This window comes from Kogia breviceps, chromosome 2 (genome assembly GCF_026419965.1).
Source record: "Kogia breviceps isolate mKogBre1 chromosome 2, mKogBre1 haplotype 1, whole genome shotgun sequence".
Taxonomy (NCBI): Eukaryota; Metazoa; Chordata; class Mammalia; order Artiodactyla; family Physeteridae; genus Kogia; species Kogia breviceps.
This window is the reverse complement of record NC_081311.1, coordinates 188,258,445-188,274,766: the sequence shown is the minus strand read 5'-3', so window position 1 is coordinate 188,274,766 and position 16,322 is coordinate 188,258,445. Positions and strand designations below refer to the sequence as shown.

Genomic DNA, 16,322 nt, shown 5'->3' with positions numbered 1-16,322 from the left:
CTCCACCAATCAGCAGGCACCTCACCCAGGATCCGGTCTCCAAAGATCCCCTTTCAAAAAGTCAGCTTACACCTCCCTCCTCAGTCCCGCCCCTTTCCTACCTCTCCGCCCCTCTGGCCCCTCCCGCCTCCCCAACTACCGGTTCCCCTCCTCCCCTCTCGTTGCCCCCTCCCGCTCCCAGGCTTCGCCCCGCCCCACCCGGGACAGAGCCCTCGCCCTCTTCTCGCGAGATCTGAGCGTCCCCCCACCGCGGCCGCCCGCTTCCCCTTCTCGTCCTCCCACCCCCTCCTCCCAATCTCTCCACTCTCCGGCTCTCTTCCCTCCCTCCTCCCCCCTCCACCCCCTGGGCCGGATCTCGTCTCGCTGAGGCGGAGGAGGAGAAGGAGGAGGAGGAGGACGTTCGGCCTGCGCAGTGAGATGTTTGTCCGTCGCCGCCGCCGCCGCCATCGCGGAGGAGCGCGATAAAGGGAGCCAAGCCGGGCGTGAGAGGCATCCCGTGGAGCCGCCGCGCCATCGCAGCCCCCCAGCCAAGCACGAGCCGCCGGAACCCGAGCCGCCGCCGCCACCGCCGCAGCCGCCTACGGGCCGGCCAGCTCCCCAGCCCACCCCGGGGGCCGCGCCGCCGCCCCCAGCGTCGCCCCTCGCCTGCCCGCCCGCCTTAAATGTGACACCGGCGCCTCGGAGTGCGACCCGAAGCCGCCGCCGGGGAGGGGACGAGCACCATGTCGAATCTGAGCAAAGGCACGGGCAGCCGGAAGGACACCAAGATGCGGATCCGGGCCTTTCCGGTGAGTCTCGTCTCGGCGCCTGGGACCCCGGGTTGGGGGCCGGCCGAGAGCCGCACGCGAGGCCCGGGCTGAACTCCCCCAACAGGCCGCAGGCCCGGCCTCCCCTCCCCCACGCCGCCGGCCGCGGGGAGCGAGCCTTCCCGGCAACTGGGCGGCGCGGGGCCCCGGCGCGGCCGCCCTCCCGGGCCGTTCCCCGTGCTCGTCGCCCGAGTCTGGCGCCGCTCCCCCGCCCCGGAGCTGCGCCTCCGGTCGCCCTGCGGGCGTCGGCTGCGGCCGGGGCGCCTTCGCTGGTCCCAGAACCTCCCCACGCTCCTGGGGTGTAGGCCCAACCCCTAGTACTCCGCTCCCGCTCGGTTCCCAGGACTCCCAGCCCTGCAGGGATGGGGACTGTCCAAGTCCTCCTTGTATGGGGCGTGTGTGTAACTTTTCACGTGGGGTTTTGCTGCGGTTGAAAAAATCACCCAGCCTAAAAGATGGCCAGCCCAACGATGAAGGGGACTGTCCTCTCCCGCTCTTCCCCTCCTCAGGAAGGGCTCTGCTATCCACCCGCCCCCCACGCAGTGACAGTGGTTCCACGTAATGCTCCATAGTAATATACCAACAACATCCTGTGTGTTTACAGCATCTTTTATCCACAAGCTTCCAAAGCACTTTACAAACTCTCTTGTGCAGGAATTGCCTTGCCAATCAAGGGGAAATAAGAGAGAACAAATTGGACGATTGGTTCTCCATTTCTTAGCCATGGAATCCCAAAAGAATGAGTAGTCACCAGCCTGAGTTGCTTTACTCTTAGGGACAGCAAACGTAGTCTGTTTAGAAACTTGTTCTTTTTTTAGCATTACTTTGTCATATCCTAGCAGTGTTTAGTATATAAGGTATAACTTTGGATGTCATATCTGATTCATATAGCCAATGGCAAGCAATTAAAGTGTACTGTTGGAACAGAGGAACTGGACATACTTGCTTATGTCGCTGCAGTAACAGGTATTTGTCAAGATAGACAAAGTAGCAATGGAACAGAAGATTTTAACAGTAAAACTAGAGAAAGATCTTGGGTTTCCTTTCTTAGAATCACAAACAGTATATATCATGCGAGGAGGGAAAAGAGGGTTTGTATTCACTTCATGAAGCATGCTTTTTCTAAAGTGTAGTTTGCACTTTAGAGGGAAGACTTATTAATATAATTGTCCTAGTTGAGTAAGAAAGCGACCCAGAGAATTGAGGACCTCTCTGAATTCTTAAAATTTAGAAGAAGGAAATACACCTTATGCAGATCTCTTAAGTTGTAATAACATAAATATTAATATAAATGTGAAGAGTCTTCAGGCTTTATGTAAATAAAGGTAGGATATACTCAGCAGAATTAAATGTTTTTGATGCTAATTAAAGGGATTTTATATTTTTGAAGTTTTTTTTTCCTAAGTAATCATGAGAAAGTACAAAGAAAGTGAGAAATGTTGACAGAAGTAATGAACTTTATGTGCACGTTTTTCCTTATAATGAAACAATGAACTGAGTTTATGAATTTGTGAGTAGTGTTAGTTCTCCTGCTAAACCAGTTCCGAATATTTTTAGCAGAATCTAGAATTACTCAGAGTTTTAAATAGTTTAATACAAGAATTGTTTAAGAAAAATTAGCTCTTCTTGAAGTCTGAGTTCTTCTAATTCAGATTATTAATAAAATGTGGAGTAGTTCACATCTGACATCAGCTTACTTACGTGGATATTCTGATTAACCGGTTGTACCTTTATGTGTAGTCAACTCTTTGATCTCTTGGTGTTGCCTGTTCCTACCTGTTCTTCCATTCCTTCATTCATTCAGCAAATATTACTGAGGACTGTGTGCCAAGCACTGTCCTAGGGTCTTGGGATATATCGGTATAGCTTGAAAGACCAGTATCCCTCCTTTCTGGATCTTGTATTGTTGGGAGGAAGTGGTGGGAGAGAATTTCATTATTCCTTTAGCTGAAGAGTATAATAGTATGTGACAGATTACCACATACTACTGAAACTGATTTTTTTTTTAAGCAGCATTATGGTCATGAGCTAATTTAGACCCTTTCTGTCTATAACTTGTTGCCCTCTAAGTTTTTCTAAAATCCTTAAATGCAGTTTGTAAGTGGCTAGTGTTTGATATTCAGTACTTGATATCTGCTAGTTTTTAAAAGCATTAAGATTTTTTTTTATTTCATAAGTATTAACATCACTCATAAGTAGTTCCTACTGCAAAGAACCATTATAGTTTTTAACGTATAAATTTTAAAGTCATAGTTCTTTGAACCTTCATTAAGGATGGATCCATACCTCAGTGGTGTGGTATTTTCACTGATTAATTTGGTAACAGTGCTTCTAGACCTTCAAAATTTTTTTTTTCTTCCAGGTTAGCAGTCTTTACAGAACTATAGTCTGCATGGATTGCTAGTCAGAAGTAGTAAATGCATATTATTCCATAAAGAAAATATTGTGTTTATGTGTCCTCGTGTGTGCATACTTAAAACTATTGTGTTTTACATTACCATTTGAGATAGACGGTTACTCTAAGGGAAGTTGCAGTGTAACCGAAAGCCTCAAGTGCTCTTTTCAGAGTGGGTTTTATAAAATTGATGTGTAAAAAGTATAAAAATATATTTCGGGATTGTTTTGTTTTCATTGCAAAATAGTAAGTGAAGGTACAGGAAATTTTGTAAATGTGTAAACCTACTCCAGCTATAGTCCCATCAGTAAAATCAGTTTATGAGAAATTGGTTCTTTTTAAGGTGGGAAACAATGAAGAGCTTTCTGTACTTACAGATTGGTGATGGAGGAAATATTTATTCCAGTTTGTAAACTTGCCTGCAGTGGACAAAATACATACCATTTCACATCTTTGGGGGTTTTTTGGTACCCAAAGTAACAGCAAGGGCCTCAAAACTTTTTTAAGGAAGAAGTCTGTAGTTGGGAAACTTCTGGAAACGATATGGATTTGGACCAAAGAATGCTGCCCCCGGGAGTTCCTGGTCCTCTTTCCTTGCTGTTGGCATGTGTCTTCGCTCCTGAGCTTTTTATTCCACTCTGTAGGATTAGTTGCTGTCAGGTGAACCTTTTGTCCTTATCTTTAAAAAGCCATTACTCACCATCTGTACTGTCCACTGTTTGTCCACATGGGCTTGAAAAGCTTGATTGGTTTGGAGGGGATATGGTTGAATGGAAATACTGGTCTCTCCTCTGATTTGCCTTCTTGGCTGAGCCTTCAGAGTTTAGGAGACGTGTTATGAAAGTGATTGTCTTAGAGTGTGATCTGGAAATGGTTTGTTATTGGTTTATAGAAGCATGCTAAATCATGATAATGAATCTCTGGTGGTGATATCCACTCCATAGTTGTAGTTGAGCTTCACAGACCACCACCTGTGTGGCGTGAACAGTTACTGATGTAGAAGTTATTACGGGGACAGTTAATGTTTTTTTTTTCCTGGTTATGGTGATACTTGCTAGATATGGGGGAACAGCTTTGATCTTCAAAATAGGTTTCTCTTACTTAGGGAAAGTAGTTGTTGCCTAGAACTAGCTGGACTGTTCATAGAGAAAGGCTGAATAATAGTTTTGGAAATCACACAGGGTGGGGAATTAACTATAAGTTTGTTTTTCATTCTCTCATATTTTGTTACAGAGATGTTATGGAGTAAGATATAACATTCATTAAAGTGTTGCTTTCACTTAGACTGATTTTGTTCTGTTTAATGATTTTAGGACAGTCAGCTGTGTTGTAGCTATTAGTACCTCTCAGGCTTTAGAAGTTTAAAAATAAAAAGACAAAGTAGTTATCTATAAAAGTGTCTGTTTTGCGTTATCTCCCTAGAAAGTTCACAGGAGCCAAGAAAATTATTACTGCCAAATTATTAGTACTAAAGTTACTGAATTTGAAACAGTTTTAGTAGTATAGAATATAATGTGAGAATTTGGCCTTTTAAATAATCACTAGTCACAAAGTCAATTCTTTCCAACAAAATAGAGAAAGTGTAATTTGTTTGTACATCATTCATTCATTAAATGTAGCTAAGTAATAATAGCATTTCTCTATTTCAACAAGAATATATAACTAAGACTAGAAAAAGTAGTATGTCTGCCCTTTGTTATAAATTGGGAGACCTTAGAGATAATTTTTTGCTGTTACCTTTATTCAAGAGTGTCTGGGTGTTAACAGTTTTGTTAGATTTTTATAAAAGTTATTGGACAATTTGTAGTTTTAAATAATGGAACTTTGAAAATAGTTCTTGTTTGTCCATTGTAAAGTCAGCAAAAAAGTAAAAGTGCTACTAGTAAGAAATCACTGAGATAAAACATGAAGTACAGTTAGTGTCTTTCTGTTGTGAAAACTATTCAGTAGTAGTCTGTCAAAGCTATGAGTTCATTTTAGTAGCTTTTCTAATTAGAAAAGTGATGCATATTCATGATAGAAAACAATAAATATCTAAACTTACAAGTAAGGAAATAAATATCACCTGTAAACCCTACCACTTGGAAATAAGCCATATTAACATTTTGATGTGTTTCCTTTTAATTTTTCATAAATGTGTAAGCACATAGTAAAATTGAGGTACGACCTTTTCATATGCTGCCTTTTAAAAAATATAGTATCTCACTGTACATTTATTTCCATGTTAAATATATTGAAAACATGATTTTGAATGACTGGGTAATACTCTCCAGTACCTTGGCTTGTCCATTTCCCTACTGACAGGTATTTTGATTGATTCCAGTGAATTCCTATTTTCTCTATTATAAAGAATGCAACTGTGACTGTTTAGGCATATAAATATTTGAGCCCATCCATGATGATTATGGAATTACTGGGCTCGACATAATTGATACATATTACCAAATGGACCTCCACAAAGGTAAGAGTAATAATAGTACCACTCACCGAATGCTTATCATATGCCATACACTTGTTCTCTGTACTTTGCATGTGTAAACTAATTTCATTTGCACAACTCTATAGAATACTACTATTATCATCTTTTTTACCTAAGAGGGCTTGAGAGGTTAAGTAGTTTGCTTAAGATCACTTTGCTTGTAAGTGGCAGAACTAGGGTTCTTTCTAACCTAGGCAGTCTGGCTCTAAAGTGAATGCTTTAATAATTAATTACAGGGCTTCCCTGGTGGCGCAGTGGTTGAGAGTCCGCCTGCCGATGCAGGGGACGCGGGTTCGTGCCCTGGTCTGGGAAGATCCCACGTGCCGCGAAGCGGCTGGGCCCGTGAGCCATGGCCGCTGAGCCTGTGCGTTCGCAGCCTGTGCTCCACAATGGGAGAGGCCACAGCAATGAGAGGCCCGCGTACCACCAAAAAAAAAAAAGAATTAATTACATCTCTCAAACTTGTATCAGTAATGTCTACCATGTAGCAGTGTCTTAGCTAACATATCTTTAATTTGATAGGTGAAAAAAATAGTACTTTAAGGCTTTATTTTGCATTTCTTTGCCTACTTGTAAGTGTAAAACTATGGATAGTCTGTAGGGAATTTTCATTTAATTTTACATTAGAGTATTCGACATATGTTTTAGAAGTATGACTAAAAAGTGAAGAGACTGAGAGCATAATAGTTAAGAGGGTGGGCTCTGGACTGTCATAGTTTGAATGTCAGCTCCACCTCTTTCTAGTTGTGTTATCTTTAACAAGTTACTTAACACTTCTAGCCTCATTTTCTCCTCTGTAAAATTAGAATATTTATAAGACCTATCTTACAGGGCTGTTGTGAGATTTTTTTTTAAAAGTATTAGAACAGGACCTAGCACACAATTAACTATTGTTATACCAACATTTGGCCATGATTATGCCACAATTTATATATTAAAATTGAATGTTATTTTTGCAAGTAATTTTATTTACAGTTATTTAAGTGATGCCACCATTTTTTGGTGCTTACATTTTTAGAACTTAAATTTTGAAAAGCTTACAGAATCAGTCTGTGAACCACATTAAGAACTTGGTGTCAGAGGATATAGGTTTGGTACCACTGGGGTGCTTCGAAAGAATGCCACCGGCTCTTGGGTGAGGGGTAGATTTAAAAGAGAAGATCCAGTAGTGATTATCACATAATCATCAGAATAAGTATGTAATCTTTCTGAGGTAACTTTATTGAAGGAGTAAACACTCATTTGGTGTGTACATTCTAATATGTACATTAAGTGTTTATCTAAAAATACATTTTGTTTTTATTTCCTTACTTTTTTTTTTTCCACCCTCTTTTTTGTTTCACTCATGAACTAGGCTGTGGTCCCTGCCCAAAGCTTATACCAGACACCCTTTTGAACCTTGAAGTACTTAGCATAGTGTTAGACACAGTGTGGGTGGTTAGTGAATGATCGATTAAATGAGAAACTAGTCCTTTAAGACAAACCATAGAAATTCGTTACTTAGGTAAATCGATGCAGGTAGTACTCCAAAATGTTTGAACTCTTTTCAGCTGTAAGTGAAGTCTTAATTTGTAGGTCATTAATGATCATGTGGCACTTCCCTTAAAGGTTAGTCAGCCTAATCTCCTAAAACTGTAACGACTTGAAAGAAAAGGCAGTATGTACTGGCAGTAACCTTGGATTGGCGTGTCGGAAGACTTAATCTCTGGCCTAGTCTTTTCTGTTTACTAGCTGTACTCTACATTTTATTCCTTCCACCATGACACCTTCCTCCCAGCCTGTTAACTATACACGATGATCCCCTGCTTTCATTGCAGGTTGACTACCCTGTATCATCAGCCTGTTCTGTGAATCCTTTTCATCTGAAATTTACCTTTGCCCTGAGGATACAGGCTTATACTCTTGAACTGAGGTGTCTTTTTTCGTTATAGTCCTTGAATCACTGGGCCCAGATGCCATTTATTGCCACATCTATGATCCTCTTGTGTCTTGGGCCCTTGTGAACTATTCTTTTGAGTGCTTCTTGTGACCATCTCCTAACTTCGTACACATGCTCCCTCAGTCACTGAAGACTTCAATATCTTATTCACAGACATGCTCCCTAGCCTAAATTGTAACTTTATCCAATGCATGTGGGCAGAGGCATTCGTTTATTCATTCTAAAGTATATTTATTGTGTGTTCCTACTAGAGGTCTGGCACTAAATATACAGTGATGATCAAACAGATCTGGCCTCTTCTGTATTACAGTGATCTTCACTTTGTCTTGGAGCTTGTCATCCTGCTACTTTAGAAATCTTAAACTTCAATATTACATTGTATCCTAGATCCTTCATTTATTAGATGTAGGACTTGAGCAAGTCATTTAACGTATGCCTTTTGTAAAAGGGAGAAAACAATATAGTACCTACCTCATAAGATGGTTGTAAGGATAGAGTTAATATGTTTAAAGCTCTTAATGTCTGGCACATAGTTAGCATTATAAATAAATACAAGCTGTTATTATTTAATTATTCTATCCTACTTGTAGCTTGTTTCCTTCTCACGTTAAATGTGCTCTTGGATTTCAGGAAGACCCCTTTCATTCTCCCAGGCTGTGGCGCCTGTTGCTAGTTGCCCCTTCTTTCCTGCTGCCTCCCCAGAGCAAGGCCAGAAATATCAGCAAAAAGAATCTTCGAACCATTCCATTCATCTGCCTTCACTGCTCATATTTTTTAGACTGTTGTGCACTCCTGGGGAAAATTCCGAGACTGTGGTCTCTAAGCTAGCTGGACTCTCAGTGCCTCTCGGCGATATTTTTGTGTCCCTGGTAAACTCCCTCTCCCCTTTCCTGCATGAGCTATTTCAGACTTTAATCACTGTCCTTAAGCTCTTTATTGAGAATTCTCTTATCTCTCTTTTTCAGGAAACTTAACTACTAAAGTTATCTTGTGTAAGTTCCTTCAGCTTGCTTCTCTTTCAGTTATATTCATTAACCTGTATCTTTACTCATTCTCAACTCCTTCCCTTGGGTCTCAGAGAAGGAAGATGTTCCTTTTTCTGTCTTCCCTACCATGGTAACTACCATACCATCTCCCTTCATAGCCAAAATTCTTCAAATAGTCAGTATCTCCTTCATTAGAACATGATTTTCTTTAGAGGAGGCAGCAGGTCTTTTTGTGTTGATCTTTGTCAGTGCTGCACAGTAGTAGCCAACAATGTTGAACGAATAAACTGACAAGACCCTAGTTTGTTGTCTCATCTTTGAGATGGGAACTGCGGCAATCTTTCTCACAGGTTAACTGTGAGGCTTAAGAGAAATAATGTCAGAAAGTGCTTGCTAATAAACAGTGACATCATTGAAACAGGTAAAATGATTTTCTAATCATAAAGTTAGTGTTTTCAAGTAAAAGTAATATGTTTCATGTAGGACATTTATTTTCAAACTCTTATAGGATCTCCAGGACCCAGGAGGCCTAGGAGGAGTGGAGTACGTATCTTCAGAAGTTTCCCTCTCTAGTCATTTAGAGTAGTTCGTACATTGTTCTATGTGTAGAAGATTTCTTTTTAAAAAGTTCTCTAACTATTGCTTTAAAATCACTGTCATTAATCCAGCCTTTTTAAAGTTGAGGAGAGTCCTACTTTCCCAAGTTGGTAACATTAACCAACTGGGAAATTAAGAACTGATCCTGTAGTTGTTGTAACCACTAATCCATAGCTTTTGCTACTAGAAGAGATTTTGCTCTTTTTTTTTTTTTTTTTTTTTTTTTGCTGTATGCGGGCTTCTCACTGCTGTGGCCTCTCCCGTTGCGGAGCACAGGCTCCGGACGCGCAGGCTCAGCGGCCACGGCTCACGGGCTTAGGTGCTCCGCGGCATGTGGGATCTTCCCGGACCAGGGCACGAACCCGTAACCCCTGCATCGGCAGGCGGATTCTCAACCACTGCGCCACCAGGGAAGCCCTGCTCTTTATTTTTTTAAGTCAGTTTTAAAGTTGAAAATATAATTAAGTAAAATTTCTTAATTTGACTTCCATTTATCTAGTGATCATTGAGAAAGGAATAGACCTGAATTTGCTCTTTAAATGAGAAAGGTTACTGCTAAGCAAATGAATAAAGACTTCAAACGGATATCTTTTACCTACTTTAAGAAAATACAAGATTCCTTAGAGACGGTTTTCTATAAAAGCAAGCTGTCATTGCTAAGAGGAATGCTTTAACGTACTGATTGCAAGTCATCCTTATCTAAAGCAGCTCTTAACCGAGCAGCACTTAGCCTCTTCTATTTGCCCTGTCCTCTTGAAAGTAATCATGAAAAATTATTTTTCTCCTTCCCTTTTCAATTTATTAATAGTATGAGAAGTTGCTTTATAAGATGAGTAACTACAGCTTGTTCAGTGTCTACCTTGTGTTAGGCTCTCTGAACTATAATTATCTCAGATTTTCAGAACAATCTTTAGATGTTACTTCTGTTTTAAATCTATCCTGGGGCTCAGAGAGACATAGTAAAATATGTGTATTACATATATACCTATGGAAGGGCAGAGCTGGAATTCAGATCCCAGGTGTATCTGTCTCAAAAATTCATGTTCTTTTCATTACACCACACTGCCTTAATTATATTCTGTTAAGAATTGCTAGATTCTGAAATATTTACTTTCATAATAGGAATATATTGGAAAGTTAATTCTAAACTTGCCGTTTAAATGATTACCCAGGGGCGGATCCAGGGCCCCTGAAGCTTATACACTGCAGTGCTCTATAAAAAGGATTCAAAATTAGTTTCCAGATCTTGGAAGGAGCTTTTGCAAGCTTTAAACCTCACTAGATTCAAAGTATATGCACCTCTCGTAAGAGAACAAGTTATAAAAACTTTGAATCGATGGATGCCTATGTTGTTCAGTAAAATTTGAATATATAAATTGCTTAAAGGGGTCATAGTGTGTATTGACTTGAGTAAAGCAGTCAATCATAACCAATAGGAAAGATATATTAATTGATGTGTTTCTAAGTTAACACTTTCCTTTTTAAGTTGAAGACTGATAGTACACATTTTTTAACTTTTTTCAATTAGAAATTTATCTTGTTAAATATATGTTTAGAAAAAAGTGATTCTGTGTCTTTCAGAATGTATTAAGAAGTAGTAGGTTAAACAATGAAATGAATTTTGAAGTACAAAGATCAGGTAGTTTAAAATAAGCAAATGAGACATGAAAGAAGTGTATTATTTTGATGAATGTTATCATTAGCCAAAAAAACAAGTAATTTATTTGCTATTTGTTTTCATACTTTAATTTTTAAAAGCCAGAAAGGACTTTAGAGAGAATATGTTCTAATCTTATTTTATCTCCACTTCCCCATGGGGAAGTGGAGAACTGGAGAGGGTGATTTTACCCAAAGGATACTTATGGCTTGAATTTATGGAAGAACCATGACTAGAAGCCTGATTTCTGATTAAAAGCTCTTTTCTGTAGACCAAACTGAAATAAGCATATAGCCTTAATAATTCAGTGTTAATATTAGCCTGTTAATTATAAATTGATTTTGTAGTATCAGACACTCAGGTGATTTGAGTTGACATGGTGTAATGGAAGGGTCCTTAGCTCAGGACACATGGATTCCTTCATTGCTCTAACTAGCTGAGCCATCTTGGATAAGCTGCTTAGCTTCAGTTTCTTCATTTGTAAAATGAAGAGATTTTAATTTGGGGTTTTCTTAGGCTCATTTCCACTCTTAAAATTTCAGTCCAGAAAGCGAATGCTGGTGTGTTCTCCTTTGCTGTAAAACATTTTGTGATGTTGCAAATGTCATCTATCTTTTCAGCCTTAGAATTTTCTTTAGAATAAGAATGGTATATTTCAGTGGTGATGATTAAATGCTTGTATGAAGCAGTGGAAAAGTTAGCTATGTTCTTACATACTTCTTTTTGTGTAAGTTGGTAGCTTTAGAGAAATTTTGAGATTTGATATCAGATTTTTGTAATAATTTTATGTTATAGGCCTTTTGCTGTCATATCACACTAAGTTTATGTTTAGGTTCATTCAAAGACAGACCTAACTGGCAATTTGTATTGTTTTACATGTTTTTTTCTCTTTGGAGTGTGTGTAGCTGATTCTGGTATAAACTACTTTGTTATTGTCCAACAGTTTTATACATCTTTATACTTTATAGTTTTAGAAAAACTGGGTTTATCCATTTCAAAAAAAAAGCATAGCAATGTAAGCTAAAGAGAAGAAAGTATTGTCATTTTTTATTAAAATTCATAGTTTTAGATTGTAGGATAGAAATATGGAACTCAAACATGCACTTAGATATGAAGTATTTTTTGTCTATAGCAGTACTACTAATACTTTGAGATTCCATCCAAAAATATATGATTCTTGCTTTTCTGTTATTTTTGTTTTCCAAATGAATATTTAAGAGCTAGTTTATACACATGAGCCCTTACTATTATTGGGATTTAATAGTATACTGAGAAATACAGCAAATGTTTTTATAATTTTAAAGTGTTGATCTTATAGACGTAATAACTAACCTTAATAGGGAGAGTCTCTATGTTTGAAGAGTTCTAGTCAAGATGAATATTGTATACTCTGGATAAAACGTGTTTCAGGGTTCCAATAACATCTCTTTATATCAGCGAAAATAGCACCAATAGGACAGTGACAAACTTCTTGACTCAGAGAGAATACTTGAGATCGTGTATTATTTGTTGTGGTCATCATCAGACTATGAAATGTTACATATACATTTTTTCACATATGCAAAGATCATTCACAGCGATATAGTTGAAAGAATATTGTTAGTACTCGTAAGTCTGTTGTGACTTAACTGGACTTTAACAGGCTAATGTGAAAGCTTGAACTTAGTTTGTCTTTGAAAGAAATTGTTCCAAATTTTTAAATTGATTTTTTGAACAGCCTACTCGTGTTGAGAACTGAAATGCAGATTATAATAATTGAACCGTCTATTGATGATTTAACTTTCTCATTGTAAATGTTACTGTTCTGTAATTTAGTGATATTAGAGGCCAGTTGAGTGTAGCTCAGCCTTAATTTGTGATTTCATAGCATTTTCCCAGGCTACTGTGCTTTTCTAATTGATAATTGTCATTATCAGTCATTACTTTTTGGCAGCACAATTCCAGCACAGAAGGCTGTATGTTTCTTCCTTGTAGTAAAGAAAAAAATTTATTGAGCAAGTGATGAGTGTCGGATGCTTTCACAAACTTTCTTAATTGCCTGCCACACAATACACCATCTTCTCTTGTTACAAGCAGATGAGGAAAGTGAAGTTTGGAAAGTTAAATAACTTGGCCAAAATCTGAATGTGTCCCACTGGGCTGTTTCCTCAAAGCTTGGATCTTTGGCTATCTTTTGATGGTTGAGGATGTTTAAAGATTAACTGATGAATAAATGGGATTATTGGAGACGTCATAAGTCATTGTGTAGCCATTGGTCATCAAATAGGTTCATCATCATTACTAACTCTAACGGGACTGCATTCAAACCATCTAAGAATCATAACATGTATTAAAGAGGATACAATAAAATAAGGGAACAGAGACAAGATGTTAGTCTAAGGTGCTTATAATCTGGGAGGGAACTTCCTTACAAAGTGTATGGCTTAGTTGTATTTATCTAGAATATTGCCATTCCTCAGATATTTGTACCAAAGCAACTTTTTTGAGGCTGAAGCTCAAAATTAAGATCAAGCATTTTTCCTTGTTTATTTTTTTCTAGCTGTGTCATTCTGAATTGCCTGGAATTTCAAATTCTCACCCTTTTCCCCCACCCACCCTGTTCTAAATTTCTTGTAGAAAATTATTCACAGGGGACTAAAGACTTTTTGTCCTTTGTATGTAGTGGATGTGAAGAGTACAGTTCTCTTCCTTTTAGTTTTAATTGGCTCATGCTATAGTTCTCCAGCTCTGAATAATTACAGAACCTTCAAGATGTGTAAGTGTATAATAGACTGACATCCTTTTAAATGCAGCATTTTGAAGGTTTATGTTTTTATATCTTTTAAGGTAATGTAGATGAAAAACCAGAGACGTTTATGAAAGAAAATAAAGATTGTTAGTGTTATTTTTGTTATTGATACTTACTAATGAGGGGGTTATAATCCTGGATTGGGGACAGGGAAGTGGGCAAAAGTCACTTATGAAAAATAAAGTCTTGATTTGGTTTCTAAGAGGTGTCACTAAACCATGGACATTTAAGAATACTCAATTACATATTTCCTTTGAAAATGAGCTTTTGTTTCTTTTCTTGCTAAATGAATTTACTTTGCTGAACACTTTGTAACTTGAGCTTGTTGGGGAAAGATGCAGTATGTGTATAAAATAAGCAGACATTAAATGTTTGTGTATTTATGTATGTGTGCATTTTATCATTTTATTGTTTTGCTGAAGCATTGTTACCAGATCCCTTCCTGAGTGTATTTGTAGTTATTGCAACCTGAGTTAAGTCAGTTTCATCAATGGGAGTAACATCCTGCTCAAATACTTTGGAATATTACTTTAAAGTGTTAGAGCTTTTAAAATGACTCTGAGTGAAGTCTAGACTGATGTTTTTAATGGTTAACATTGATGACTTTATAGTTTATCATCTAGTCCTTTTAACTTTCATTGACAGTTAATGTTGTATTCTCTATCAAGGATGGGTGAGAAATTCACCCATCAATTCATCAGTAATATAATTATTTTGCTACTGTTGTTGACATGTTCATTTGATGCCAGGACCAAAGCGGGTATGTAGCAATATGTACTTGAAGCCTGTTTCCTTGGGTGTATTGTTTTTGGACTTACTTGATTTAGGGAAAGACTGTAACTTGTAGATCTCCTCCTGAATAGCCTTTTTTTATCCACTATTTTCCTCCTACTTAACATTTATTAATAAAGTTAATGATTAAGCAGCCTTTTGAAGGATTTAGTTAGATGAATGTGAAAATACTACTTGATATATGAAATTTGAGAGTCTTTTGCTTGTACATTATTGTACTTTATTTGTTTGGAAAATGTATTTTTATTATTTTTAAATTACATTAATCATTATATAAACACATTAAATTATTTTTCAGTATCATTGTGCTTAGTAATTCAGATGTTCACGTTTTCAGAATTGCATTGGTATAACATAGGTAAAACAACATTCCCCAGATATTTGTTTATGGCCTTCTAAGTAACATTGAAGAAAAATGCACAATCCCTCAACTATCTCATAGTCTAATGGAGGAAAAAGATTCACAAACAGATAATTATGCAGCAGTATGGTAGTGTAGTGATAGATATAACCTGAGTAGTATGAAAGAGCTGAGGAAGAGTTGTTTGTTAGCTTTGCTTGAGGAGGTCAGGGAAGGACTTTTGGAGGATGTGACACCTGAGCTGTGTTCAGAACCTATGTAAAGAATCAAAGAAGAGGCAGAAGGGGTGTATAAAGAAGACATGAGAGGGTGGTGTGTGGAGGGGAGGTGTGAGAGTGGACAGGAATAACCACTGGTTTAATGTTGCCAGGAAGTGAATGTAATAGATAGGTAGTAGTTAGTGAAAGGTGAAGTTAAAGAAGTAGGCATAGACTGACTGGATCATGAAGTGTTATGTTCCCTTTTAAAGCACCCCCCCCCACACACACACACACCAGTGGGTTTTGAACAGGGGCGTGATGCTGATGTGGTTATTTTAATGATTTTGAGGAAGATGGATTCCAAGAGGTTATTAGAGTTCATGGTGGCTGGAAGGCTGTTGCAGTAATCTAGATGAAAGTTTTAGGGCAGCAGTATCCCGGATGAAAGATTAGGAGCATATCTGAGAAATCTCTTGGGCCTGATGTTGGTAGCACTTGATGATTGGATGAGAAAGGGATGAGCGAGAGGAAAGAAGAAAAGTTAAGGCTTATGCTTCTAGCTTGTATAACTAGGTGGTTGGTGTTGCCGCTACTGAATTAGAGAATACAGAGAGAAGATTTGGGTGTGTTTGGAGAGTGAGTTTACCAGAAATTTTGGACATGATAAGTTTGGTATGTGTCTGGAAAATTTGGTTGGGCATATCCAGCAGGTGGTTGAATACAGTAGTTAAGGCTTTGGGGGGACTTTTGGGCTGGCAGTATAGATTTGGGAGCAATTAACATGTAAGCCAGTAATTTATCTTCTTTGAGATGAGGACCAAACTTCTTGGGAAATCTGATAAGAGCTAGTGACCCACCATCCAGAAAAGAAGTGCACACACATTATATTTGTAACATTTTATATGTAGTTTTAGGAGGTTCCGGAATCCCTTGCCAATCTAGAGCCTTGTAAACTTTAGAACCCTAGAAGTATATATAGTAGTTGTAACTATGATAATGAATGGAAATGCAGCCAGTGTAGAGTGAAAAGAAGAACCAAGGACAGAGCTCTGGGGATTAAAATGATTGAAATGACACTGGAAGAAGAGGAGATGCGGAGTAGGGGATATTGTTTCTGAAAGGAGGCTACATTTTACTGACTTTCGTTGAGCGTAGTTGTCTTCTTAAGGTATGTTTGTTTTAGCTGTTTATTTGCTAAGCCTAAAAACTATTTTTTTTCCTGACATTTGACGCCCATAGATGAGAGTTCAAGAGATCCTGTCACTTATTCAGCATGTGAGGGATCATACCGTAGTCCCTCGGTATCCGTGGGGGATTGGTTA

At 38.6% G+C, this 16,322-nt stretch overlaps 1 protein-coding gene across 1 annotated transcript in view; it reads left to right on the top strand.

The window, feature by feature from the left end:
- Window positions 1–228: 228 nt before the first annotated feature.
- CUL3 (cullin 3) overlaps window positions 229–16,322 on the top strand; it is a 99,781-nt gene continuing 83,687 nt past the window's right edge. The window contains exon 1 of the mRNA XM_059052073.2: window positions 229–788. Coding sequence (XP_058908056.1) covers window positions 723–788 — 66 coding nt within the window. The 5' untranslated portion in view covers window positions 229–722. The remainder of the gene's footprint in view (window positions 789–16,322) is intronic.